General features: G+C 44.0%; 1 protein-coding gene and 1 non-coding gene across 3 annotated transcripts; both read left to right on the top strand.

Annotated features, from left to right (window-relative positions):
- PPP1R8 (protein phosphatase 1 regulatory subunit 8) lies at positions 1-24,697 on the top strand. 2 transcript variants are annotated; one of them, XM_083173427.1, is made up of 7 exons: positions 1-154; positions 594-654; positions 3,681-3,834; positions 14,517-14,734; positions 15,831-15,975; positions 23,671-23,735; positions 23,827-24,697. In XM_083173427.1, exons 1-7 carry the CDS (start codon positions 105-107, stop codon positions 24,166-24,168), a joined length of 1,035 nt encoding a protein of 344 aa, XP_083029553.1. In that variant the 5' UTR covers positions 1-104; the 3' UTR covers positions 24,169-24,697. The 2 variants fall into 2 exon arrangements, with proteins under 2 accessions (XP_083029553.1, XP_083029552.1); XM_083173426.1 differs by lacking the exon at positions 1-154 and adding an exon at positions 191-302.
- Positions 1,908-2,058, top strand: LOC146061862 (small Cajal body-specific RNA 1). The gene has a single exon (XR_014471306.1).
- Positions 24,698-26,660: the final 1,963 nt, after the last annotated feature.

Below are 26,660 nucleotides of genomic sequence, written 5' to 3'. Positions count from 1 at the left end.
AGGAGACTTGGCGTCGGAAGAGGGAGAGCGTATGCGCAGCAGCAGAGGATGTCGGGTCAGCGATCATAACCCATAATGCTTTGGGAGGAGGAGTAGGAGCAAACATGGCGGCGAATCCGAACTCCAACAAATGCTTATTTGAGTGCCCGAGCTGGTGAGATGCGGGGTGTGGGCACGGTATGGTGCATGATTAGGGCAGGCATTAATATTACACCAGGATGATTTATGGTGCAGAGTCCCGCTGCGCTGCCCTGTCTGAGCTGCATTAGGAGGATAGCAGTCTTCCCTGGTGCAGGCATTTGGTAGGGTGATACAAGTGCTGCTCCTCTGCACCGGTTTTGGGGAGGGCATGCAGGCAGAGGCCATTTTTCTTGTTTATATTCATAAAGTATAGTTACAATCCTATGGATTGTAAGCTTGCGAGCAGGTCCCTCATACCTTTGACTGTAAATAGTATGTTGTATCACTGTCTCCTATTGTAAAGGGCAACATAATATGCTGTGCTGTATAAGAAACTGTTAATAAATGGGAATGGCTGCCACAACATCTGACTTTCTGATTTCTTATATATGTATATCTTTCTCCATATCCAGGGCAGGGAAGCCCCCTCCTGGACTGCACCTCGATGTTGTTAAAGGAGACAAGCTCATAGAGGTATGGATGTTCCAATACACAGGGGCACACATGTATGTGCAAAACGTAGTGTTGTAGCTGCTGTTGCATGTTACTTGGCTGCCCTGGTTATAGGAAGCTCCTATACACTGTAAAGCACTGTTAGCCAGTGCCCAGGGCTGCTATATCTGGTCTACTTGTTTGTGCTTCATACCCTCAGCTGCTATGGTGGGCTTCTGTGGCCCACTGGGTCCTGCAAACTATCAGAGGCAGACTATGTCAGGAAGACTTTTTATTTTTGTGTGCACAGTGATTAGTGGAGAGGTTCACAAATGTGGGTCATCAAGGCTCCCCAACGGTCCAGGTTTTAAGTATAACCATGGAGCAGCACAGATGGATAAATCAAATTGATTGAAGTACTAATGAAGTCACCTGTTGCTAAGCATGGATATACTTAAAACTTGGACCATTAAGCTGTGTACACTCTAGTCGAAATATCTGCAGACGGATTGGGCAGCGTGTTCTCTATACATGCTGCATGATCCTTGGGACTGACATCACAAATCGGTGGTTGCATTTGCATGCGCCTGCCCACTGAGCTGTCAGTCAATGGCAGCTCACGGCCTGACTCTATGGGTGATCGGCGGATTGCCTATACAAACAGTAAAATGCGCTCATATAATAGGCATCCGCTGTGTTGCGCAGCCAATGCAATATATCTGTGAAAGATGCCATTTGCAGATATATCGCTTGTACACATCAATATATTGGCTGATCAATCAAACGTGTACGGACCTTTCGGGTGCCTTGAGGACCGTGTTTGGGAACCTTTGTTGTAGTGTTTTAGCAGCACAGTTAACTAGCAAGCCAAATGTTACTGTATGGGACATGTTAATATACTGGTCTCCGAATGTGATTTGATGCTTTTCTCTCTTCAAAGTTACTGTGGAAACATGGGCTCTCCTGCAATGCCACTGATTATGATTATATAGACTTCTTTGCTGTACTTTATTGTAAAAGATGGACTACTGACTTTTTTTTCATAAAAATAATTTTCTCCGTACACAGCCGTGCTAGTGCTCTTTGCAATGTTATTCTGTATTACTGGGACAGACCTTCCAGTTTTAAAGCAATACAAAATAAATATGCAGTATCTTATTACAAGCCTAAAATATATCCTATTACCATATTAGGTATCACAAAAGATTGTAGCAATGTACAAAGATATTATGATGCTTTATTAATGTTTCCTAGAGACACGCACATGGTGCATTTAATAGGCAGCTATTTATTCTATGCACTTGATACTAACCTAGATATCTACGCTCTGATCACCTCTAGAGCGTATCCCATGGTATCTTGGTCCTAGAAGTGCCACATTATCTTGATAAGCATTTAAGCTCGGTGTGTGCAGTGATGCACTGGGTTATAACTTATTGTACAAATGCCATGCTCATTGACTTATTTTAGTAGTTCAAAGCATTTAGTTTATTATAATCCTTTCATTTGGAAGTTTACTCCTAGATATTTCTGTGTTTTTACCTTTTAAATATCTGACCTATAGATGGAGCCTCTCATCGGAGCGGCTCCCATTGCAACATCTGCCAACCTGCGCTGTATGGCGCTCCATTCTCGTTCGCGTGTCCATTCCTTGGCCACCAGATTGCCATCCACCAGAAACTAGCGGATGGCGGGCCGGAGGCCACAACGAGGGTGTCCCCATCTGTAAACATGCTCGGACATAAACTCCATAGTCTTGAATTAATTTAGCTGTAGGAACAGCTTTTGGTGGCTTAACCAAATTATTATATAACAGAGGTTTCCAAATTATTCTTTAGAATCAAGGCACCTCATAGTGGGTGAAATTTAATAGGATGTGAGATTCAGAAAGTGAGAGATTTGGTAAGAAATCTCCATTTTTTTATTTTTTTTTATTATTATTATTTTTAAAGCGTCAATCCTTTACACTGCACAAAACCAGTTTGATTTGGCAGTGTAAATGATTGCTGCTTTAAAAAAAAACTGGTGATTTCTTACCAAATCTCTCACTTTCTGAATCTCTCATCTTATTAAATTTCACCCAGTATCTATTTTATCAATGACACCGCAAAGTCAAAAGTTCCTTACTGACAAATTAATGAAAAAAATATGAATTAAATTGGGTACTTGTTTCCTAGCAGGGATGCCATGAGATGTGATGTGTGCATAGTATGTGATGGGTGCTTACAATTGTAAGCACCTAAGCCATTGTTTAGCCACAACCCCAGTATCCACGCCACCCCGAAGCATGGCGAGCGTCCTCCGACCTTTTCATACCCCTACTATCCACGTCGGCGTGGAGTTGAATGGCGAGCGGACGCGGAATACATGTAAAGTTATCCACGTCCTCTCGCTGCGCTCGCCACATCTAAAATCAACTCCACGCCAACGTGGATAGTGGGGGTATGAAAAGGTCGGAGGACGCGTTCACCACGCTTCGGGGTGGCGTGGATACTGGGGTTGACGCTAAACAATGGCGTAGGTGCTTACAATTGTAAGCACCCATCACATCTCATTGTAAGCACTCCTCACATCTCATAGCATGTACAATCAAATATCGCATCGCATTTGGTGCCATGCAATCGTATGCAATATTTAATTGTATAAGCACTCCTGTGCAGTTAATATGGACATCACATCGATTTTCCTATGCAGAATAGCACACTAAGCTATTTGCTTAGTGGGTGCCCTGCTAGGAAGCAAGTACCTTAAATTGTGTTTGTATGTCCTATTTAGGTTTAATTATGTAGTGAAGGACAATATTTGCTATTTTTTTGTCCACATATTTTATGAATGGCAGCCATATTCATTTAGTCTACTTGGGGTTTGAGGCAATGGAGATTGAACCGTTGGTAAATTTGTTAACTCTATTTTGATTGAGGCAGTGCGCAGCTGAACTAATTTAACACTGAATATTAAATACCTTAGCTTGGTTTAATAATTGTTATGTATGGGCATGTGGCATTTATATTCTAGTAGGACAGGTAAAAACTTTAACAATAATAACTTGTGTCTTAAATACCCGGCAGAAATTGATTATTGATGAGAAGAAATACTACCTCTTCGGGAGGAACCCGGACATGTGTGACTTTACAATCGACCATCAGTCTTGTTCCAGAGTTCATTCTGCCCTAGTCTACCACAAGCATTTGAAGAGAGTCTTTCTGATCGATCTCAACAGCAGTAAGTCCTTACGCTACTAGATGTTGTGGTCCTAGTGGCTTTTCTGTATTTGTAAGATGATGGCAGAATATTTCATCTAGCCTAATACCACTCCAGGCTTTGGATTGTTCTGGATGTCCTAGCCTTTGTCTTCCTCACTACATTCCTTTTGTGAAATATGGTAGTCCGAATTATGTAATGCATGTTACTGAAATGTTATCATTGTGTTAACTTCTGCAATTTAAAAGCATGCAAGTTTTCTCTTTGTTTCTGTATAACCTACCAATAGCTAGTTATGATGTAACTTTAAATCTTATATTTTAAAATTAACAAATGTATGGGGCATCGGATGGTGTAATGGTTAGCATTACTGCCTCACAGCACTGAGGTCATGGGTTTGATTCCCACCATGGCCCTAACTGTGTGCAGTTTGTATATTCTCTCCGTGCTTGCGTGTGTTTCCTTCCGCAATCCAAAAACATACAAGCTAATTGGCTCACAACAAATTAACGCTAGAATGTCTGTGTGTGCATGTACACGTGGTAGGGAATATAGATTGTAAGCTCCACTGGGGCAGGCACTGATGCCAATGTTCAAATATTCTCTGTACATCGCTGCAGAATGTGTGTTCTACCTAAGAAACGATTAATAATAATAAACAGATATGGGTTATAGTGGATAATGTACACATTTCTAATTATAACAATAGTGGTCCTATAAAGATTTTTCTATTTTGTAACCGTTATTGGTTTTACTACTATGCTTAATTGACATAATTTATAAAATGTCACCATGAAATTTATGAAACTGGACCAAGGTTCTGCTGACTGGGGGATGGTAGGCAGGAATGGGACTAGGACATTAGCCAGAGTATCTTTACCTGTAGCACAGAAAATCAACTTCACCCCCACTCCATGGTGTGGTAACACGGACTGTACAGGAGCTTTGCTTGGACAAAAAGTGATGTAATGTGCAGCATACTTACAGTGGGGAGCGCAAGTTTGGGCACCCCAGGCAAAAATTCATTTCAATGTGCAAAAATAAGTCAAGGAAAAATGGAAAAATCTCCAAGGCATCAAATTACAGATTAGACATCCTTATAACATGTCTAACAAAGTTTGATTTTATTTCCATCATTTACACTTTCAAAATAACAGAAAACAAAAATGGCGTCTGCAAAAGTTTGTGCACACTGCAGAGTTTATAGCATGCACCGCCCCCTTTGGACAGCTGAGACCTGAAAGTGTCTTGGATTGTTCTCAATCAACGTCTGGGAAGACCAGGTGATCATCTCAAAGGGTTTTAAAAGCCCTTTAAAAGACTCATCTGACCTTGCCCCAACAGTCAGCATCATGGGATCCTCGAGTCTAAGCCATGGGTCTTCAAACTGTGGCCATCCAGATGTTGTGGAACTTCATGTCCCAGCATGCCCTGATAGTTTTGGCATGCTCTTAACCCCTTCCCGACATTTGACGTACATGTACGTCATGGTCGGGAGGTACTTCCCGACACATGACGTACATGTACGTCATGGCTTTAAACTGTCACCGCGTCTATAGACGCGGTGACAGTTTGGAGATGTCTGCTGTCCCTGACAGCAGACATCCCCTCTCGCCGCCCAGGGGGGCAGGGATGCCCCCCCCGGTCGGCGATCGCTGCGATTGGCTGTTCAAAAGTGAACAGCCAATTGCAGCGTTTTCTGTGTTACCGGCGGCTAAGCCGCTCGGTAACACAGAGATCGGTGCTGTTAAGTACAGCACCGATCACCACCGATCGGCAGCACAACCTCCCACCCACCCGGCAGCCTCCCACCCAGCCAGCAGCCGCAGCGCCAGCCCCCCTCCCACCCCCCCGCCAGCCGCAGAAATTATATGGGATGAAATGAACTATATATATATATATATGTGTGTATGTATGTATATATATATATATATTTGTTTGTTATATATATATATATATATATATATATATATATATATATATATATATATATATATATATATATATATATATATATATATATATATATATATATATATTATACAGCACCCCTCCCACCAGCCGCAGCGCCAGCCCCCCTCCCAAAGCTGGTGAGCAAAATGGGGTCACATGTGGGGGGGTTCCACTGTATTGGTGCTTCGGGGGTCTTGCTAATGCGACATAGCACCCACCATTCATTCCACCACCAAATATCACTGTAAGGGTGCTTCAGGGGTCATTCCACCAGAATCTGTGCTGCAAAATCCAAATATCACTCCTTCCCTTCTGAGTCCTGCCATGCACCCAACTGGTATTTTTTGGTCACATGTGAGGCATTGCCATACTCGGGAGAAATTGGGGCACAGATTTTGGGGTGCTTTGTCTCCTTCATTCCTTGCGAAAATGAAAAATTGAGCCAGAACTGCATTTTTGTGTAAAAAATTACATTTTTTTACACAAAAATGCAGATCTGGCTCAAAATTTTTCATTTTCGCAAGGAATGAAGGAGACAAAGCACCCCAAAATCTGTGCCCCAATTTCTCCCGAGTATGGCAATGCCTCACATGTGACCAAAAAATACCAGTTGGGTGCATGGCAGGACTCAGAAGGGAAGGAGTGATATTTGGATTTTGCAGCACAGATTCTGGTTGAATGACCCCTGAAGCACCCATAGAGTGGAACCCCCCCACAAGTGACCCCATTTTGCAAACTACACCATTCAGGGAATTCATCAGGGGGTATAGTGTACATTTCAAACCCCCAGGGGTTTCACCAATTTTGATACAACTGAGCTGTGAAAATGAAAAATTAAATTTTTTTCATTTTCACAGCCCAGTTGTATCAAAATTGGTGAAACCCCTGGGGGTTTGAAATGTACACTATACCCCTAAATGAATTCCCTGAAGGGTGTAGTTTGCAAAATGGGGTCACATGTGGGGGGGTTCCACTGTATTGGTGCTTCGGGGGTCTTGCTAATGCGACATAGCACCCACCATTCATTCCACCACCAAATATCACTCCTTCCCTTCTGAGTCCTGCCATGCACCCAAATGGTATTTTTTGGTCACATATGAGGCATTGCCGTACTCGGGAGAAATTGGGGCACAGATTTTGGGGTGCTTTGTCTCTTTCATTTTCGCAAGGAATGAAGGAGACAAAGCACCCCAAAATCTGTGCCCCAATTTCTCCCGAGTATGGCAATGCCTCACATGTGACCAAAAAATACCAGTTGGGTGCATGGCAGGACTCAGAAGGGAAGGAGTGATATTTGGATTTTGCAGCACAGATTCTGGTTGAATGACCCCTGAAGCACCCATACAGTGGAACCCCCCCACAAGTGACCCCATTTTGCAAACTACACCCTTCAGGGAATTCATCAGGGGGTATAGTGTACATTTCAAACCCCCAGGGGTTTCACCAATTTTGATACAACTGAGCTGTGAAAATGAAAAATTAAATTTTTTCATTTTCACAGCCCAGTTGTATCAAAATTGGTGAAACCCCTGGGGGTTTGAAATGTACACTATACCCCTAAATGAATTCCCTGAAGGGTGTAGTTTGCAAAATGGGGTCACTTGTGGGGGAGGTTCCTAACTTTTAGCATCTTATGGTGCCTAAAAACCTACATGGTGCCTAAAATATAATCTCATAAAAAGGAGGCTCCAAAATCAAGTATGTGCTCCTTCTATTATGAAGCCTGTGGTTTGGTCAACGTGCACACTAGGGCCACATATAGGATATTTATGAAAACAAAAGAATTGGGGGAATCAATTTTTAGTCACATTTCTCTAGTAAAATGTACTGTGTTCCTTAGAAAAATGTATTAAAATTGCAAATCTGCAAAAAAAAATGAAATTTTGAAATTTCACCTACACTTTGTTTTAATTCCTGTGAAACACCTAAAGGGTTAACAAACTTCCAAAATGCTGTTTTGAATACTGTGAGGGGTGCAGTTTTTGAAATGGCATCATTTATGGGGGTGTCTCACATACAAGTCCCTCAAAGTCTCATCAGAACTGAACTGGTCCCTAAAAAAATCAGTGTTTGAAAATTTGAGAATTTGCTATTCATATTTTAAGCCTCCTAGTGTCCAAAAAATTTAAAAGGAAGTTGAAATAATGATGGAAACATAAAGTAGACATATGGTCTATGTTAGTTATTAACTATTTTGAGTGGTATGATTATTTGTCTCACAAGCAGAAAATTTAACATTTTGCAAATTGCTAAATTTTCCATTTTTTTTGCGACATTTTGGTATTTTTCACAAAAAAACACAGACTGTATCGACCCAAATTTACCACTAACTTGAAGTACAATGTGTCACGAGAAAACAATCTCAAAATCACTGGGATAAGTAAAAGCAAAAAAAAGTTATCCCCACTTAAGTGATACATGTCAGATTTTGAAAAAAAGGGCTCTGTCAGGAAGGCAAAAACTGGCTGTGTCAGGAAGGGGTTAAAGGGAAAAATGTGGCAATGCATGTTGGAACATGTAGTTTCACAACATCTGCAGGGCCACAGTTGTGTAGAACACTGAAATTGAGAATAGTTGATGCTCAGAAAGCAGCAGAAGGCTATAAGAAGATAGCAAAGCGTTATCAGATGCCCATATCCTCTGTTCGGAATGTAGTTAAGAAATGGCATGGTCATCAGGAACAATGGAAGTTAAAGCAAGATCTGGAAGACCAAGAAAAATATCAGACGGTATAGCTCGCAGGATTGTGAGAAAAGCAAGTCAAAATTCACGTTTGACTGCACGATTCCTCCAGCAAGATCTGGCAGACACTGGAGATACTTGTACAAATATGGTCTTCATAGAAGAGTCCTCAGAAGAAAACTTCTACGTCCTCACAAAATCAGTGTTAGAAGTTTGCAAATGAACATATAGACAAGCCTGATGCATTTTGGAATCAAGTTCTGTGGACCGATGAGGTTAAAATAAACCTTTTTGTCCTGAATGAGCAAAGGAAGGACACAGAATTTAATGAAAAGAACCTCTGTCCAACTGTTAAACATGGGGGTGGATCAATCATGCTTTGGGGTTGTATTGCAGCCAGTGGGTGGCAAGGGACCATTTCACGAGTAGAAGGAAAAATGGATTCAATAAGATTCCAGCAAATGTTGGACGCTAACTTGATGCCATCTGTGAAAAAGCTGAAGTTAAATAGAGGCTGGCTTCTACAAATGGATAATGATCCTAAACACACCTCAAAATCCACGGTGGATTACATCAAGAGGCGTAAACCTTCACAATCTCCTGACCTCAACATATGGAAAATAGACCTTAAAAGAGCAGTGCGTCAGACAGCCCAGGAATCTCAAAGAACTGGAAGACTTTTGTAAGGAAGAATGGGCGAAGATACCTCAAACAAGATCTGAAAGACTCTTAGCTGGCTACAAAAAGCATTTACAAGCTGTGATACTTGCCAAAGGGGGCAGTACAAGGTATTAACTCTGCAGGGTGCCCAAACTTCTGCAGATGCTATTTTTTGTTTTCTGTTATTTTGAAAATGTAAATCGTGGAAATAAAATCAAACTTTTTTTGACATGTTTATAAGAATGTCTAATCTGTAATTTTATGCCTTTTTGGAGGTTTATCCATCTTTCCTTGGCCTCTTTTTGCACTTTAAAATGAATTTTTGCCTGGGGTGCCCAAACTTTCGATCCCCACTGTACATACTTTTGATGTATAATTCAAGTGAAACTATTATAGAGAGATAGAGGGTGTGTCTGGCTCAGCCCAAGGGATACGGTCATTAGGTCTCGACCAACTAGGTCGACAAGCATTGGGTCGACATGGGTCTAGGTCGACACAAGCGCTAGATTGACAGTCAAAAGGTCGACATGGGGTGTTTTCCTGTTTTTTGAGCCGACATGTGCCGATAGGCAGTATTTCATGCCCTACCATCCACTAGGGCAGGCATTCCCAACCACGGTCCTCAAGGCACACCAATCGTGCAGGTTTTGTAGATATCCAGGCTTGAGCACAGGTGACTTTGTTTAATCAGAATCCTTCAGATACTAATTAAGTCACCTGTGCTCAAGCCTGGATATCTACAAAACCTGCACTGCTGGTGTGCCTTGAGGACCGTGGTTGGGAACGCCTGCACTAGGGGGTGGTGGGAGAATAAAATAGTGTGCCCGAAGCATTGCGAGTATTTCACTTAGGTGGTATGCTGTCCATAATATGTATCCTGTCACTAACATATCCTCTCTCGGTTGCATAGACCTCTAGTATACATACTATGTATAAATCATTGGGTAGAATGTACTTTCTTTCCTTCTGAGTTACAAGACACCTCCTGTACATCGTGCATGTAGATATAAAATAGCCATATTGTCTGAGGCTCTGATTAGGACTATAGTGCATTTAGTTACGCTAAAGGATCACACAGACCCAAAATATGAAGCCTAGCTTAAAATGGTTTGCTTTTGCAGGTGTTCTCTTTGGCATCTTCTCGCTATTGCTTGGGACAATATGGCCATTAAATCCTGGACTGTGATGGTGTCCAGATTGCTGGTGGAAGAAATTCTGATCTCCTTGCCATGGTGGATCAAATCTGTAAGACCTCTGTCTATAGCAGGGATGCTTTTCTGGGCACAGCCTCTCTCCAGTTTATGCCATTGGAATTTCTGCCATAGTCTTCAATAGTGGGTACATTCTTTTTTGGTCATTCACATTCCGGGTGTGGGCAACTGGGAGGCAGACTACCTCAGTTGCCACACTGTCCATATTAGAGAATCAGAACTGTACCAGCATGTGACAAGTGATTGTGAACTAGGGAGGCTTGCTAGATATGGTTCTCATAAATTTAACTGAAGTTAAGCCTCTTTTTATTTCATTTTGTAGTGTGCCATGATGGTACTCCTTCTTTTTCTTTTTTTTTAAGTCCAAAGGGCTTTCTTCCAGTCTTTTTGGTTGCTTCAGATTGGCCTTGTCAACAGTGATACACTGCTTCAGAGCATGCTGACCACTCCACCTTTTTAACTTTTTCTGTCATGACCTGCTGTCTGCATCCCGATTTTTGCTTCTTTTCCGGCTTGATTCTTGAGACCTAGATCCTCAGGGGTATAGTGTAACTCAGATTGTGTTTTGGCATCAATGTCGACACCTAAGCACTTGAACCCCCAATTAATGTACCAGGTGCCTCGGCCTCTACTGGTGTGTGCGAGGCACACTTTCCCGATTAGGAATGGTTAAGTGTGAAAGCATTTTGCTCCTTTCCTTCTATTTTTTTTGTTGGACTTTTCATGGCAATCATGACAATGTATACCTTTTTGCTTGTCGACATATACATTGTCAGTCAGTCATCTTGAAATGGATTTTGAGGTCTCATGGGTTTTCCAATCCAGTGGTTTGATACACCATAGGGTCTGGAGATTTTATATTTTATGATACGAATGTTGCAAGAACTGAGCTGCTGCCTATTGTCTGCCTGCCTCTTGGCTTTGCTGCAAGAGGATCTGTCTCGGGGCCATCCTCTGTCATCCCTCAAGGCTGGTTTCTGCCCTGTTTGTTCTTTTTCGAGTAAACCCACGCAAGTACGGGGAGAATATACAGACTCTGCACAGTTAGGGCCATGGTGGGAATCGAAACCATGAGCTCAGCACTGTGAGGCAGTAATGCTAACCATTACACAGTCCGTGCTGCCCATTTATGTTTCTCCTTCATCGTGTGATTTGGATTTACACTTCAGCGTTCCCCCTTCAAACCCCTTGACTCAAATGAAGCTACAATATCTTACTTTTGGAAGTTGTATTTCTCATGGAAATCTGCTCGCCAGGTCTTTGAGCTGGCATTCTTCTCCTATAAGCTCCAGTAAAAGTGTTTGGGTGCTCTCCAGCTGCCCTCTTGAGTGTGAGATTACTGTACCTTGCCTTGACGGTGGCCTTTCTACTTGCCATTGCTTCTCTTTGCCAGATTTCCGAGCTTTCATCCTTATTCTGTAACCCTCCCTTGGTCATCTTTCATCACGACAAGGTGGTATTCGTATTAACCTTAACAGGATATTATTATCTGATATTCCTGGGCTTGTTTTCTGTTTTTTTTTTTTTTTTTTTTTTTTTTTTTTTGGTACTTGTTTCCTAGCACGGCGCCTGTCGTAGATTATCGCATACCGACGCGATTTCAGGGCTATTTTTAGCCTTTTCCCTGACAATTAAGTTAAGGCATGCGATACGACCGATGCGATGGACGCAATTTTACATAGGGAACAATGTTAAATGGGCCAATGGACACGACTTTTCATTGTATACCCACCCTTATGGGTATTTTACATGACAAATGCCCCCCCCCCCCCCCCCATTGTTAACGCCACCCCACTATGAACGCCAATCCGAGGCGCGGCGGTTCGCATCGTACGACCTTTTCATACCCCCACTATCCACGTTGGCATGGAGTTGATTCTATATAGTGTGGCGAGCCACCGAGCCCGAAGCGTGGCGAGCGGACGCGTAATACCTGTGAAGTAATGCGCGTCTCCTCGTGGGGGTCGCTGCACTCGCCACGCTTTGGGCTTGGTGGCTCGCTGCGCTCGCCACACTATATACAATCAACTCCACACCGACGTGGATAGTGGGGGTGAAGGTCGGAGGACACGTACCGCCACCCTTCGCGGGCTGGTGTTGATTGTGCGGTGGCGTTAACAATGGGGGGGCATTTGACCCATCAGGGTTGGGAAACAATAAAAATTGGGGTCTGGGGGCCATTTAACATTGGGGCCAATGTAAAATCGGGTCTCAGGGACCATTTTACATTGATTCCAATGTAAAAATCTGACATAGGAAACAATTGTATATGGCCCCGTCGTCACCCCACGATTGACACCAACCCGAAGCGTGGCGAGCGCAGCAGTGCGCGTCCTCCGACCTTTTCATACCCCTACTATCCACGTCGGCGTGGAGTTGAGAATATAAAGTGTGGCGAGCCACCGAGCCCGTAGCGTGGCGAGCGGACGCGTATACCTGTGAAGTTATACGCATCCCCTCGCGGGGCTCGCCACGCTTCAGGCTCGGTGGCTCGCTGCGATCGCCACACTTTATATTCTCAACTCCACGCCGACGTGGATAGTAGGGGTATGAAAAGGTCGGAGGACGCGCACCGCCGCCCCTCGCGGCGGTGCGCGTCAATCGTGGGGTGGCGTTGAGGGGGTCAAATTGGGGGTCTGGGGAATATTTTACATTGAAGGCAATGTAAAATAGGGTCCCAGGGACCCTATTCACATTTGATTCAATGTAAAAATCGCGTCTGTCGCGACCGACGCGATTTTTCCGACATGACCACCCCGATGCAAATCGGTGTGGCCGTGCTAGGAAACAAGTACCAAAAATTCTAATATTCTTGGGGAAGGGGGTGGGGGGGTGGGGTGTGGGCTAGCCTAGGAAGTTCCCTAACATGGTCCTTATGGCGCATGGCAGTCTAAATATTCTGTATATCAATGACTTCGCACAGATTGTTTATTCATTACAGTATGAATGAAATCACCTGCGGCCAAGCATGGATATGCATAAAACCTAGACCATTAATGTTCCTTAAGGAACTCCATTATTTCAGAACCTGACTTTAGAGGCTGAACTCCTGAGCGTGTGTGTGTGTGTATGTATAATATATGTATGTGTGTGTGTGTGTGTGTGTGTGTATATATGTATAAAAATATATATATATATATATTAGCGTGCAGAGGGTAGGCACTCAGTCTAATCAGGATGGTGGAATGGCCGGGGTGCCGGAGAAAAAGTAAATAGTTTGCAGAGTCTGGCACTCTCACGGTCTTAGCAGCAATGAAGACGCAACACAGCAGTTGTGGGTCACACTGCTGTGTTGCGTCTTCATTGCTGCTAAGACCGTGAGAGTGCCAGACTCTGCAAACTATATATAACTCTGCCATTATAAAGTACAATAATATGTACTGTGTATTTCTAGAAGTTAATGTATTAGCCTAAAATATTTAGTTACTTCCTAGGTGGGAATTTTGGGTACTTATGTAGTATCTGGGCGTCCGATTTAGAAATCGCATCGCATGCGACCAAATCGTATGCGATGGTCAAGATTTTTCCATAGGATTCAATGTTAAAATGGTCTGAGTCCATTTTAACATAGAATTCAATGGGGAAAAAGGGGTCCTTTTCCTTTCCCCACTATCCAAGTGGGCATGGAGTTGGATATAAACCTGTGGCGAGCGTAGCGAGCCACCGAGCCCGAAGCGTGGCGAGGGGACACAGAATACTTTTTAAGAAATATGCATCCCCTCGCGGGGCGCGCTTCGCTCGCCACGCTTCGGGCTCCGTGGCTTGCTGCGCTCGCCATGCTATATAAAATCAACTCTATGCCCACTTGGATAGTGGGGAAATGAACAGGACCTTCTTAACATTGAATCCTATGCAAAATCGCATCGCATCTGATTGTATGCCTTAAGGTAAGGCATACAATCACAAACTCGGACGCCCAGATACTACATAAGTACCGAATTTTGATACATTTAAACAAGAGGCTGAAATTCTATTTATTTTTGTCTGTACGCTATTATTTTGTCTGTGTACGATGTCTGCCCTTTTCACGCAATTCTGACGGATCGAGCAGAGAGTGAAAAGTTCCCAAATCGTATGTGCCTAACTTCCAATCCAATGCGCGGTCCTTTGCTCATTGGATGTGGAGATCGCAAGTGCTATCGCATTCTGTTAAATTAAACATGTTTTAATTGTAGACCATGTTTCACTCTTCTCCAGCACATGGAACTTTCCTTGGTCATATCCGGTTAGAACCCCACAAGCCTCAACAGATCCCTATTGATTCCACGGTTTCATTTGGTGCTTCAACACGAATGTATACTCTTCGTGAGAAACCTCAAACTCTTCCATCTGCTTTGAAAGGAGATGATAAAGTTGGAGATGATGATGAACTCAAAGGTCTATTGGGCCTTCCAGAAGAGGAGACGGAGCTTGATGTGAGTAATGCTTTATAGTATGGACCAAACACAAGTACACAGTTTTTAATAAACATGATTTCAATTTATCACGGGCACAAAACCTTATAACAATACTTTGTATATTCCTCTTTTGCACATTGTAGCTTGTGACTTCAATAGAACAAGACTTTTCTAAACATAAGCTCTCTAGCCTTAGGAATTGTCTTACTATCTTATTTACAGCTTGTAATGGTTTTAATTCAAGTAGTTGAACAATGACTGACACAATACTGTACATTTCACATTATTAGACCCGATGAACTTTTTAGTGAGTTGTGATGTGGAAAATTGTCTAATCAAGTAGGGCTTGTGTGTTCTGCAAAGGTTATGGCCTGATTCTGAGTTTATCACTGAACTGCAAATTTGCAGATTGAGCGATTATCAAGTAAATGCGTATGTATAGTAGTGTGAATGCACGGGCCCAAATAGCTAAATAAATTAGGGTTATTACCTGAAATTGGATTGAGGTTGACTGATATGCAGGCCTTTGTGGGTGGACACCTGCCATTTTGGTGGGCAGCTATCTACTCACATTCATCTGCAACTTTGCGGATCAGCGATCAAGTCTGAATCCGGCACAAACTACGGAATACTGGGGCAGATGTATTAAGCTTTAAGAAGAGATAAATACAAGGGTTATAAGGAGAGATAAACGTCCAGCCAATCACCTGCTAACTGCCATGTTACAGGCTGTGTTTGAAAAAAGTCAGTTAGGAGGGGATTGGCTGGACGTTTATCTCTCCGTATCACCCTTGCATTTATCTCTCCTTATCACCCTTGCATTTATCTCTTGTTAAGGCTTAATACATATGCCCCACTATTTGGTGCAATACGCCATCTTATCATTGTAACGGTCGCACATTGTATCCGTACTGTCACTTGTGTGCACAAATGCTTTAATGTATCTCCACTATAATGCCTCTTATCTTGCATTAGCCAAATGCAAAGGTTCAACATTTACATTTCAGAATCTTTTTGATTTGAGTGATACATTTTATATTATGGGGCAGATGGGTCCTCTGCTTTTGTATAGCTGTTACAGTACTGTGTTAACCAACTGCTCTTCACTGTGCAGAACCTAACAGAGTTCAATACAGCCCACAACAAGAGGATATCTACACTTACTATTGAAGAGGGTAACTTGGACATCCAGAGGTCTAGGAGGAAGAAGAGAAATTATCGTGTTGCTTTCAGTGAGGATGATGAAATTATTAATCCAGGTGAGCATAGTAGTTTGCTAAAGGACTTTTACAGACCCTTCAAATCAAAATGTGTATCATAACATAACTCAGAACAATATTCAAACTAGTGGAATCAATTAATATTTTAGGTCCTGAATCCTTTTAGTTCTTGGACACATCCCATCCTCCGCTGCCCTCAACCTGTTGGCGTGGCAGAGGGCAGCACAAGGATGAATAAGTAGAAAAAATAGTCAAGGTGCGGCGCCCTGCAAAAATCACTTACAGTGAATACTAAAGGAAATGGAAGCCGGTTTTCTTCAACGTTTCTTCAACGTTTCAAGAATCTATCTCATAATCAGGGTACAAAAGTGCTGAACAATTGCTGGCTTAATAAAGCCCCCATCACATGTGAAACACTGGCTCGAGACCCTCCCTGGACAATCACCCAGGTGCATTTCTCAGCAGGTGTGTACACACCTGAATCAGTGATTATGGTGCCCATACACAGAGTGTTTTCTCCATGCTATGTGTGTGCGCTCATCACATCGTGCAGCACAAAAAAGTATGGGCAGCCTGTGCTTTTTGTACTAGCTTCCAGCACATAGCATGCTTTTAGTACTAGATGCCATGTGATCTAGTAAAAAGTACGAAGTACATCGCTCCGTGTATAGGTACTATTAGTAATTCACATAGAAAACTTTAAACATAAAAAAAATGTCCACACCTGCTGAGTGCTGTACATGGGTGATAGTCCATGGAGGAGCTTGAGGCAGAGGATCGCATGCGACGAGATAAATCCCCAAAATGTTGACGACAGCAGGCTTCTGTTTCCTTTATTAAAGACACCGGAGTACCGCCTATTTGAATGTTTGGGATCCTGCACAGATAATCTAGGAAAGGCACCGGCTGCAACGAATACTTTGTGCGTAGAGGAGTGCCGGCTTCCAGAGAAAAATCGGCACTTTCTATTGATGAAATAAATTGCCCTGGGTGCCTTCAGTGGGATATGGATAGCACACACAGGAAAGACAGCGTCACTCCAGGGGTCTTTGTAAATAGTTTTAGTAAGTAATAATCATAAGTAATAAACAGGTGACATGCACATAGGTCAACTTTTCGATGTGCAACACCTGTGCATGTCACCTGATTATTGCTTACTAAAGCTATTTACAAAGACCCCTGTAGTGATGCGGTTTTTCCTGTGTGTGTTACAGAAGCTCAAAAGGTAGGCGTAACTAGAACAAAAGTATAGTAAATAGGATTTCTCCTTCATCCACTAGGTGGCACTGGCATCAAAGTGGGGAATAGAGGGCGACCATTAGGAGCATGGGTACTTTAAAAAGACCCCCCCCCCCTTTACTGGCAGTCTTAGAATGTGTTCTTCAGGAGCTGGTTTGTTCTGCTCTTGCTGGGCAGTTAGGTTTTTTCTTTTTGATTATCTTTATTTTACAAGCTTGGTTTTCACTGAGGACAGACAGGCAGCTTCATGCCTCTAGAAAATACAGAAAAAGCAGCGCTGTACAATTTTCTCTAATGGGTAACAAGTGAATCCAATTTGTTGGAAAAGTATAACAAATTTATTGGCACATATAAAATATTGATCCGGATAGGAATAAAAAAATACACAATAAAAAACGAATTGATAAAATAAGGTGTGGTGGAATAGCAACAATATGACCTGCACTGGAACGGGTGTGAGTCCTTAGAATGAGAGTCCTTGGGTGAACCAATGGGAGCTTCATGCCTCTACCTGTCTGCGCCGTGGGAGCTGCCGGGGGGACCTCAGCGCCACTGCAGGCAGTCTGCGCCAGGGTCCCCAGCTCCTGGACATCAGTATCAGTGTGACCGGACGCCGGCAATTGTGCCATCACCGCCAGCGCGGCATTGAGTGAGTATACCCGGCTCCCTGATTATCAGGGAAGCCGAGCTTAAGTGCGGTGAGGGACAGCAGCGTTTTTTTTTTTTTTTTTTAACAGCGCGCTCCCAGCCGCTCTGGCACCTCTACATCTTGTATGTGCTCCGGAGTGGAGGAGAGCCTGGTGTCTGCATCTGCCTCCGCCCAGGGCCTCGGATCAGGACCTTTGCTGTGCCGCTGGCCCGCTCAAGTCCCGAGTACAGTGGGGACTTGAGGTGTTTTTTAGGAGTATAGGCTGCGGGGAAATTTAGTGTCCGATCGCCCTGTGTCATAGACCCTTGCGTATTTCTGACTGTGGCTGCCATCTCCTGTACTCGCTCTTCTTTAACACTCTGCTATGTGCATTGTGTTTTTAGTGTGTGGGTTATTTTCAAACATGGCTGGAAGTAATACTAAAGCTCAGAAAACCTACAAACGGTGTCATGCTAAGTTTTTCACCTCAGGCTGAAGGTACCCTTATCTGTGATTCGCTAAGTTTTTCACCTCAGGCTGAAGGTACCCTTATCTGTGATTCGCCCCAACAGGACGTCCCTGTATGGGCGTCGCAGTTAACTGAGGTTATTTCTAACCTTGCTTCTGAACTGTCTGCCTCTCACAGGGGGAGAGAGAGACAGTTCCGGCGCAACAGGCTGATCTAGCATCCCTTTCCAGGACCCTTGCCTCTAGGGCACAGGATCCCCTGGCCATCCCTGCTTCCAAGTGGATCTTTGAAAGCATTGAGGCGGCTGGGTCCGATGAAGACATACCTCCATTGGAGGAGGATGAAGTTGAGTGCCTGGAGTAGGAGGTTCACCAGCTGGTTGAACCGGCCTCACAGGGGCTGGAGGACCTCAACGCAATGGGGGAAGTCCACCTTAAATATTGTGGAGGACATCCAACAGGTCCACCCACATTTTTTGGGAAAAAGACCTAGACAGGCTGTATTTTTCCCAGTATCAGAAGTTAGAGACTGTTCTAAAGACGGCCTGACTGCATCCGGACAAACTCTTCCAGGTGTCCAGCAAATTTCTCAACTCTTATCCTTTTCCTGCAGACAGTAGGAAACCCTCTGAAACCCCACCTGTGGTGGATCCTTCGGTTTCTCGACTGGCCAAAAAAAGTCTCTTAAGGACTCCTCCGATAAGAAGTCCCTCTGAAGATGATTTACTCAGCTGCTTGTGTCCTTCAATGCCCAACTCAGGTAAGCTGTTGGGTCCCTAGGGCTATGGAAATCTGGGCTTCCAAGTTCTCTCTGGCGCTCAGTAAGTACCCTGAGTTGGCTGAGATTTCCAGGCTGGCGAATCACATCACGGAGGCCTCGGCCTATGTGATTGAAGCATCTTCAGATGCAGGCAGATACAGAATCTAAGAGTGGTTGAAGCTCTCTGTTTCTGGGTGAGTTTTTTTTATTTGGCCCCGAATTGGATAAAATCTTGGGCCACTGGGGGTAAATCCTCATTTCTCCCCTTGGCTGATCCTCCACCAGGAGGATTCCTCAAGACCCTTCCTTTCGTCCCCAGCCTGGATTCAGGGGCCATCCCAAACCCAACGCTACCTCTGGACGAGGAGGTAGGGGTTGGGGAAAAGGCTCCTCATTCGCCTCCCAGGAATCCAAGTCTTCAGCCAAACCCTCGGCATGACTCGCTTCCCTCCCACTTGGGAGTTTCCAAGGTGGGAGGCCGTTTGAATCTTTTCAAAGACGTCTAGTTCTGGTCTACTCAGGTTCTGAGGGTTTGGAACCTTGTCTCCCAAGGTTGCAGGTTGGAATTCCAACACAATCCGCCTCCAAGGTTTTTTATAACCAGTTTAGGAGCTTCGCTTGACAGGGCCTAGACCTGCTCACAGCGGTTCAAATGCTGTTGGAGGCAGGAGTGGTGGTTCCAGTGCCTCAGAACCTACAGGGGCAGGGTTTCTATTCCACACTCTTTTTAGTCCCAAAACCGGACAGCTCAAAGTGTCCCATTCTCAATCTCGGGGATCTCAACTCCTTCCTGCGAGTAGTCAAGTTCAAGATGGAGTCCTTGCAGTCAGTCATCGTGGGCCTGGAGCAGGAAGAGTTTTTAGTGTCTCTCGACATCAAAGCTGCTTATCTTTATGTCCCTAGCTTCGAGGCCCATCAGACGTATCTATGCTTTGCCATTCAGGACCAACATTTCCATTTTCAGGCATTACTATTCGTTCTATCATCAGCTCCCAGGATTTTCACCAAGGTCATGGTAGTCATGATGCACGTTCTTCAAACCCAGGGCATAACGGTAATACCTTATTTAGACGACTTGCTGCTAAAAGCTCCCTCCGTAGTTGTCGGTTCTCCAGCAGCTCAGAGTCTCTGTTCACCTCTGCACACGTCTCCTTGGAAAATTGGTGACTTCATATGAAGCAATACAGTATGGTTGTTTCTGATCCTGACCTTTTCAACTGAGTCTTCTCCAACAGTGGTCGAGTTCTTCACCACTGAATTTGTCTCTCTCCAAGGGCTCGGCTGTCTCTAGCTTGATGGCTCAACACCAACAACCTCATTCAAGGCAAGAAGTTTGGCATCTGCTCTTGGACCCTCCTGATGACGGACGCCAGTCTCACCGGTTGGGGAGCTGTCATAAACTGTCGCCAGTTTCTGGGGTTGTGGACTACAGAGGAGGCGTCGCCATCAACATTCTAGAACTCTGTGATCTACAACATTTGCGGGTGGCAGAGTACCTTCTAAGGGGCCACTTTGTCAGAATTCAGTAGGACAACGCCACGGCCGTGGCGTATGAATAAGCAGGGTGGAACGCAAAGCCAAGCAGCCATGAGAGGTCCGTCCAGATTCTTCTCTGGGAGCATAATCACTTCGAAGTCTCGGTGGTCTTCATATCCGGCATGGACAACTGGGAGGCCGATTATCTCAGCCACCACAAGATACACCAGGGGGAGTGGATGTTGCATCCTCAAGTATCCTCAGATAGCCTTGATGGCATCCCAACGTAACCACCAGTTACCCCGATACTGTGCAAGAACTTGCGCTCCGGTAGCAGTGGGAGTGGGCGCCCTCACACTTCCGTGGACCTTCCAATTTGTGTACCTGTTTCATCCTCTTCCCCTGCTACCTTGGCTCCTCCAGAGTATACGCAGGGAGAAGGTGACTGTCCTGCTAATAGCGCTGGATTGGCCTCGCAGATCTTGGTACACCAGCCTGACCTCTCTATTGGTAGACGAATCGTGGCCTCCGCCCCTTCGAGAAGACCTGCTGTCTCAGTGGCCGTTCCTCCATCCGGACTTAAGTTGTCTTCATTTGATGGCCTGGCTACTGAGAGAGCCATCTTGAGGAGGGCAAGTATTCCCACCATGCTTCGGTCCAGAAAGGAAGTCACTTCAACGCATTACTACCGCATATGGAGAGCCTATGTCTCTTGGTGTGAGGGTTGCCAAGTCTCTCCGCACTTTTTTAAGTTGGCTCGCCTTTTGCTTTTTCTTCAGGTGGGCCTTTCTGCTGGCCTTAGATTGGCCTCCTTGAAGGTCCAGGTGTCTGCTTTATCTATTTTTTCCTGAGAAAGTTGGCTTTTGTTCCTCAGATACAGACTTTCTTTCAGGGGGTTTTTTTTACGACTTGAACCTCCCAGCTCACCGTGAGATTTGAATTTGGTTCTTTCTTTTCTGCAACCTCCCATGTTTCATACCTTTCATGGAAGACTGCCCTTCTTTTGGCCTTGGCAAGCTTGGTGCTTTATCTTGTCGTCCACCCTTCCTGGTATTTCACGAGGATAGGGCAGAATTGCACATGGATGTGTCTTCTCCCTAAGGTCTTGTCCTCGTTCCACATAAACCAACCTGCTGTGGTCCTGTCCTTTACTGATGTGTCACCTGAATCTCAGTCCCTTGATGACGTACATGCTCTACGGATTTACGTCTCCAGGACTTAATCTTGGGCTGCCGCCAGGGTGGTCTCCATTCAACAACTCTGTCGAGCAGCTACATGGTCAGGTCGTAGAACCTTGGTTAGGTTTAATCTATTTGAGACTTTCGCGGCCAATGCCTCTCAATTTGGCCGTTCAGTTTTACAAGGGGCTCAGCGCCGTCCTGCCCATGGTGGGAGCTCTGGTACGTCCCCACTGTGATGCCAGTGCCACCTAGTGGATGAAGGAGAAAATGATTTTGTATTCACCGATTAAATCCTTTTCTCAGATTCCACAGGTGGCACTGGCTGCCTGTCCAGCACTTCCTTCTTTTTTCTACCGTTTTAGACAGTTTGGAGACTTCTTGAGGTTTTAAGTCTCCTGCCTATGTGTTTTGAATATTGTCTCCTAGTTGCCTGTTTGGCTTATGTGTTTGTTGTTCTCACCTTTTTCAAATTTTCTACTTGTTGTGAGTTTCTTGGTGTGTTGTATCCTCCTCCTGGATGATTGTTCTCTCCAGCTCAATCAGGGCACAACTCTTCAGACTGCCTGTAGGGGGAAAGTAGAGGGGAGGAGCTAGCCACAATTAAAATTATTTTTAAAGTGCCCATGCTCCTAATGGTCGCCCTCTATTCCCTATTGTGATGCCAGTGCCACCTGTGGAATCGGAGAAAAGGATGTATCGGTGAGTACAAAATCCCATTTTTAATAACCTCTCCAGAAGTGAATATTAAGCAGTCTTTCAATGACTTATCCTACTTTTCATATCCGCTGCTAATATTGTAGAAAAAGGCCAATTTTTCTATGTACCTACTTCTAAGTTCACTTTAGAGTTGATATAGCTCTGAGAGACTGGTTTTAATTCACTTCTGCTGATGTCCTTTAACTGTATTGACTTTTTTGTCTCTTTCTTTCTTTCTTTCTTTCTTTCTTTCTTTCTTATCTTCAAATCACTTTATTGAGCAGGCTCAATAATACAAATACAAGAACCCTCTTATGTACACCCCTGGTGTACATTACGGAGTTTGAGTGGCAACAAAGACCACCACATATGTAACAGCGTGCTTTAACACACCTGACCACCAGACCAATCTCCCAAAGGAGAATGTCTGTGACAGGTCTAGGTCTATTAACCCTTGTCGGGCAACATGGGTGCTTCACAATGTATAAAAAATCTAAAGAAATAATAAAATACCAAAAAATATATACAAACAAATACAAAGTTGGCAAATACCGTGATTTACATATACTACAAGAATATATTGTAACAACATAATACATTAATTCCTGAAAATTTGTTAAGCCCCTTGGGGGCGACCGTGCCAACATTCGCTATCCACCGGGCCTCGCACCTTAATATTTGAAGACCTCGATTTCCTCTCCGTATAGATGCGGGAACATGGTCTATCATTCTGTATTTTAGTGATGAGAGACTGTGTGTGTGTGTGTGTGTGTGTGTGTGTGTGTATATATTTATGTGTGTGTATATAATATGTATGTATGTATATGGTAATTGACTGCAAAGACCAAAAGCAATATTTTTGGTACATATTGCATTATCACCTCAGTTTATGGGCATTATGATGGAAGCATGCTGAGAGGAAAGTGTATAAATTTGTGTATACAAGGGGATTATGCAACTCATTTTATCATGGTAGTATTGTATGTATTAGGTTTTTGTTAAATTTTTTAAATAATGTAAAATATGAAAACCAGAAAAGTTAGTTTACTGTGTATGCTTTAAAAATGTTCACGATGTGTGCTCCTGTGCATCATTAACGACCCCCTACCCCTGGGGTCCACAGCTTTGGACTCACTAAGCAATATTGTTTGTGTATGCCCTATCTCATTTTACCAGTGGAACCACCGATAGTGAACTGCCCCCAGTCCTGCTAGTCTGCAAGTGTGTACTCATTTAGTGTAACGGTGTGTGAATTCTGCAATATATTTTCTTTTTTTCCCCAACAGAGGATGTGGACCCCTCAGTTGGACGCTTCAGGAATATGGTGCAGACTGCTGTCGTTCCTGTGAAGGTAAATTTTTCCTTGGAGGTCACAGATATATTGTCTTTTTTTATCATTTTTTTTTCCTTTTTGTCTCTAAAATATATATTTTTTTCCACAGAAGAAAAAAATGGAAAGCTCTGGATCGCTCAGTCTAGAAGACTCTGTAGGACGTCGTGTGCAGAACTTTCCATATTCTGCAGGCTTGTATGGTGGTCTCCCTCCTACCCATGCTGAAGCCGGAGCACAGACTGCTGGTGGCCATGGTACAGCATTGATGGGTGGCATGCCATTCCCTAACTTGGCACCAGAGGTGGATATTGCCCCAACCACACCAACATCTGTCCCCATCACTGCGGCCCCCACTGCGTCCAGCTTTATTTCAGAGGCTGTTAATGAGCCCAAAAAAAAGAAGTATGCAAAGGAAGCCTGGCCAGGAAAAAAGACTACTCCTCTTATATAAAAGACCCATGCAAAACTATTGTGTTACAGAAATTGGAATTTGGGAGAGGAACTTTTAAAGCGGCGATTATATTCATCTTACACTTCTGTACAGAAATGAGGGCTATCATAGTCTCCCTTTGCTGGTACATTATGGGCAGCGAGTAGGATATGTCACTAAATAAATTAATCCTTTTAAATGTTGAAATATCCTTTTGATCTGAACTCACTTTTTATATTAACGCTGTGTATGTACTCCTGATAATGAATCTGTTGCACTAGGGGAGGAGTACTCTCGATGTGCACTCCCATATATAGCGGTGATGAGCGTCTGTGCAGTAACCTCCTTGAATGTGACCCAAAAGTGGAGAACCGCAACATACGGACCAATATTACCAAACAAAAGTGTGTATATATATCATTTTTCTTGTTTTTTTTTTTGTTTTTTTGGGGGGGGAAGTGGTCTGAGTAGACCCACATACATATGTACAGCTACAGTATATGGATTTTGTATATGTGAATTAGTTTTAAATATATGTATGTAAAACTTGTTTTTATGCTGTCTACTTCTGTACACACATTGAAGTAAAGGTACTTATGTATTCTCTTGGCTCCCATGTTAAATGCACCCCATTTTCATACCCCTACAATCCAACTATGCATGGAGTTGATTTTATATAGTGTGGCGAGCGCAGCGAGCCACCGTGCCCGAAGCGTGGCGAGCGGACGCGGTCTCATAAGAAAAACGGGAGCCCAGGTATTACATAAGTACCGAAGAAAATAATGAGTTATACCTCCAACTCTGTGGAAGTAAGGTAGAGGTTACATCTCATGCTTATTTGCTGCCATCCGCCTTTTGTAGAGCTCACAACTTTGTTTTGCTCTCAGTGGATAAAGTTATGGTGTGTACACACGGTACAATCCAGCATGAGATTTTGACTATATAGTCAAAAGCGCATGCAAATTGCACAGGTTTTTTACCTTGCGATCCCCATGCACACTCCCAGGACAGTACAAATCAAAACCCAGATAGACAGGGCAGCAATGATTATATAGTGGCAATCTAAAGCAGATAGCATGAATTGTATGTAAATAGCACATGATATAGCAAAGATTGCATAGCAAGTCGAACAGTAAAGGAATCTCACCGTGTGTACACACCATTAGGGTGAGATTTTCTTCAGACAGTGAGCCTGACCAGTATCAGAAACGAGGTGTGCAGTACTGTATAACGAGTATAGGAGATACTAACGATTTTAGCGTGTTCTCTTTGTAATGTCTCTTTTAAACAAAGTTCAAAACTGTGCTATCAGCAAAGTGGGTATACGAGTTACATATAGTGGAAGTAATGCATTTAACAGCTATTTGTGTGCCTGGTGCAGATTCTGGTTTAAGTGTCACAGAGTAAGTGCACTTGGGTGTTCATTTGGAACATTGATTTACAAAACAAGGCGCTATGGATGGTGTCTTGTCTTAGAGTATGCATTGTGATGTACAATGATAGATCTTCCAGTTTGTTGTCTCACTTCTAAATTTCTCCCTGTAATTTATATGACTTTTTCAATTGTCCTTTCTCCCATTTCCATTTATTATATTAGTTTTGAGTTAAGACTGTGTGCAATCTATTCCATTGCACTTTACAATTGAAAAACAGTGATGAAAACAAGACTGGGTAAAATACAAAGAGGAAGAGGATTAAGGCCCCCATACACTATGCGATTTGGGCACGATTTCTCCTGATTCGGATGAATTGGGCTGTGAAATCCGGCCAAATCGCACTTGTAGACATCCCGTCCGACCCGGTGCGTGGTCCTGTGCGCATCTGGTCGGAGTCGGGAAGTCGGATGGGCTGCACATAAGATTTGCAAAATGTTATGTGCAGCTCGGCCCTGGAGATATGCGGGGGACGGCAGCGGGTGGGTGGGCGAAAAGAGAGCCAGGCAGAGGGGGCAGGCGAGGAAGCTGTTGGGCTCAGAAGTGCCAGTGGGAGCCGGGTAGTAGAAGAAGCAGCGGGAGGAGTAGAGAACTTGAAAAGAAACCCCAGCCCATACAGATGACTGGAAAGCCATTGATTGGCTGAGAGAGGTCTCAGCCAATCAATGACTTACTATTCATCTGTATGGGCGGTGGTTTTTTTTTGTTTTTTTCCAAGTTCTCTGTTCCACCCGCTGCTGCCCGGCGGCTCCCTACTCCCGCTGGCATTGCAACAGCGGTACTGTAGTGTCACGGCACCAGCATGGCTGTGCACTACTGACGGGTCGGTGCTCGCCATACTTTTTAAATTAACTCCATGCCAATGTGGATAGTTCATATCCCCCACTATCCATGTTGGCATGGAGTTGGGACACTGACGCACGGCCATGTTGGCGCCGTGAAACTACACAAGTACTGCGACAGCTTCTTCGCCTGCCCGGCTCCCTATGCAGCCTCCCCCCTGCTTCCTCTGCCTGGCTTTCTATTAGCCGATGTCCCCCACACGGCTCCCTCCTGCAGCTCCCCGGGGACTGCATATGA

The sequence above is a fragment of the Crinia signifera genome, chromosome 2 (genome assembly GCF_055691185.1).
Source record: "Crinia signifera chromosome 2, ASM5569118v1, whole genome shotgun sequence".
NCBI classification, from domain to species: domain Eukaryota; kingdom Metazoa; phylum Chordata; class Amphibia; order Anura; family Myobatrachidae; genus Crinia; species Crinia signifera.
The sequence above is the reverse complement of the archived record's forward strand: the minus strand, read 5'-3'. Positions and strand labels throughout refer to the sequence as shown.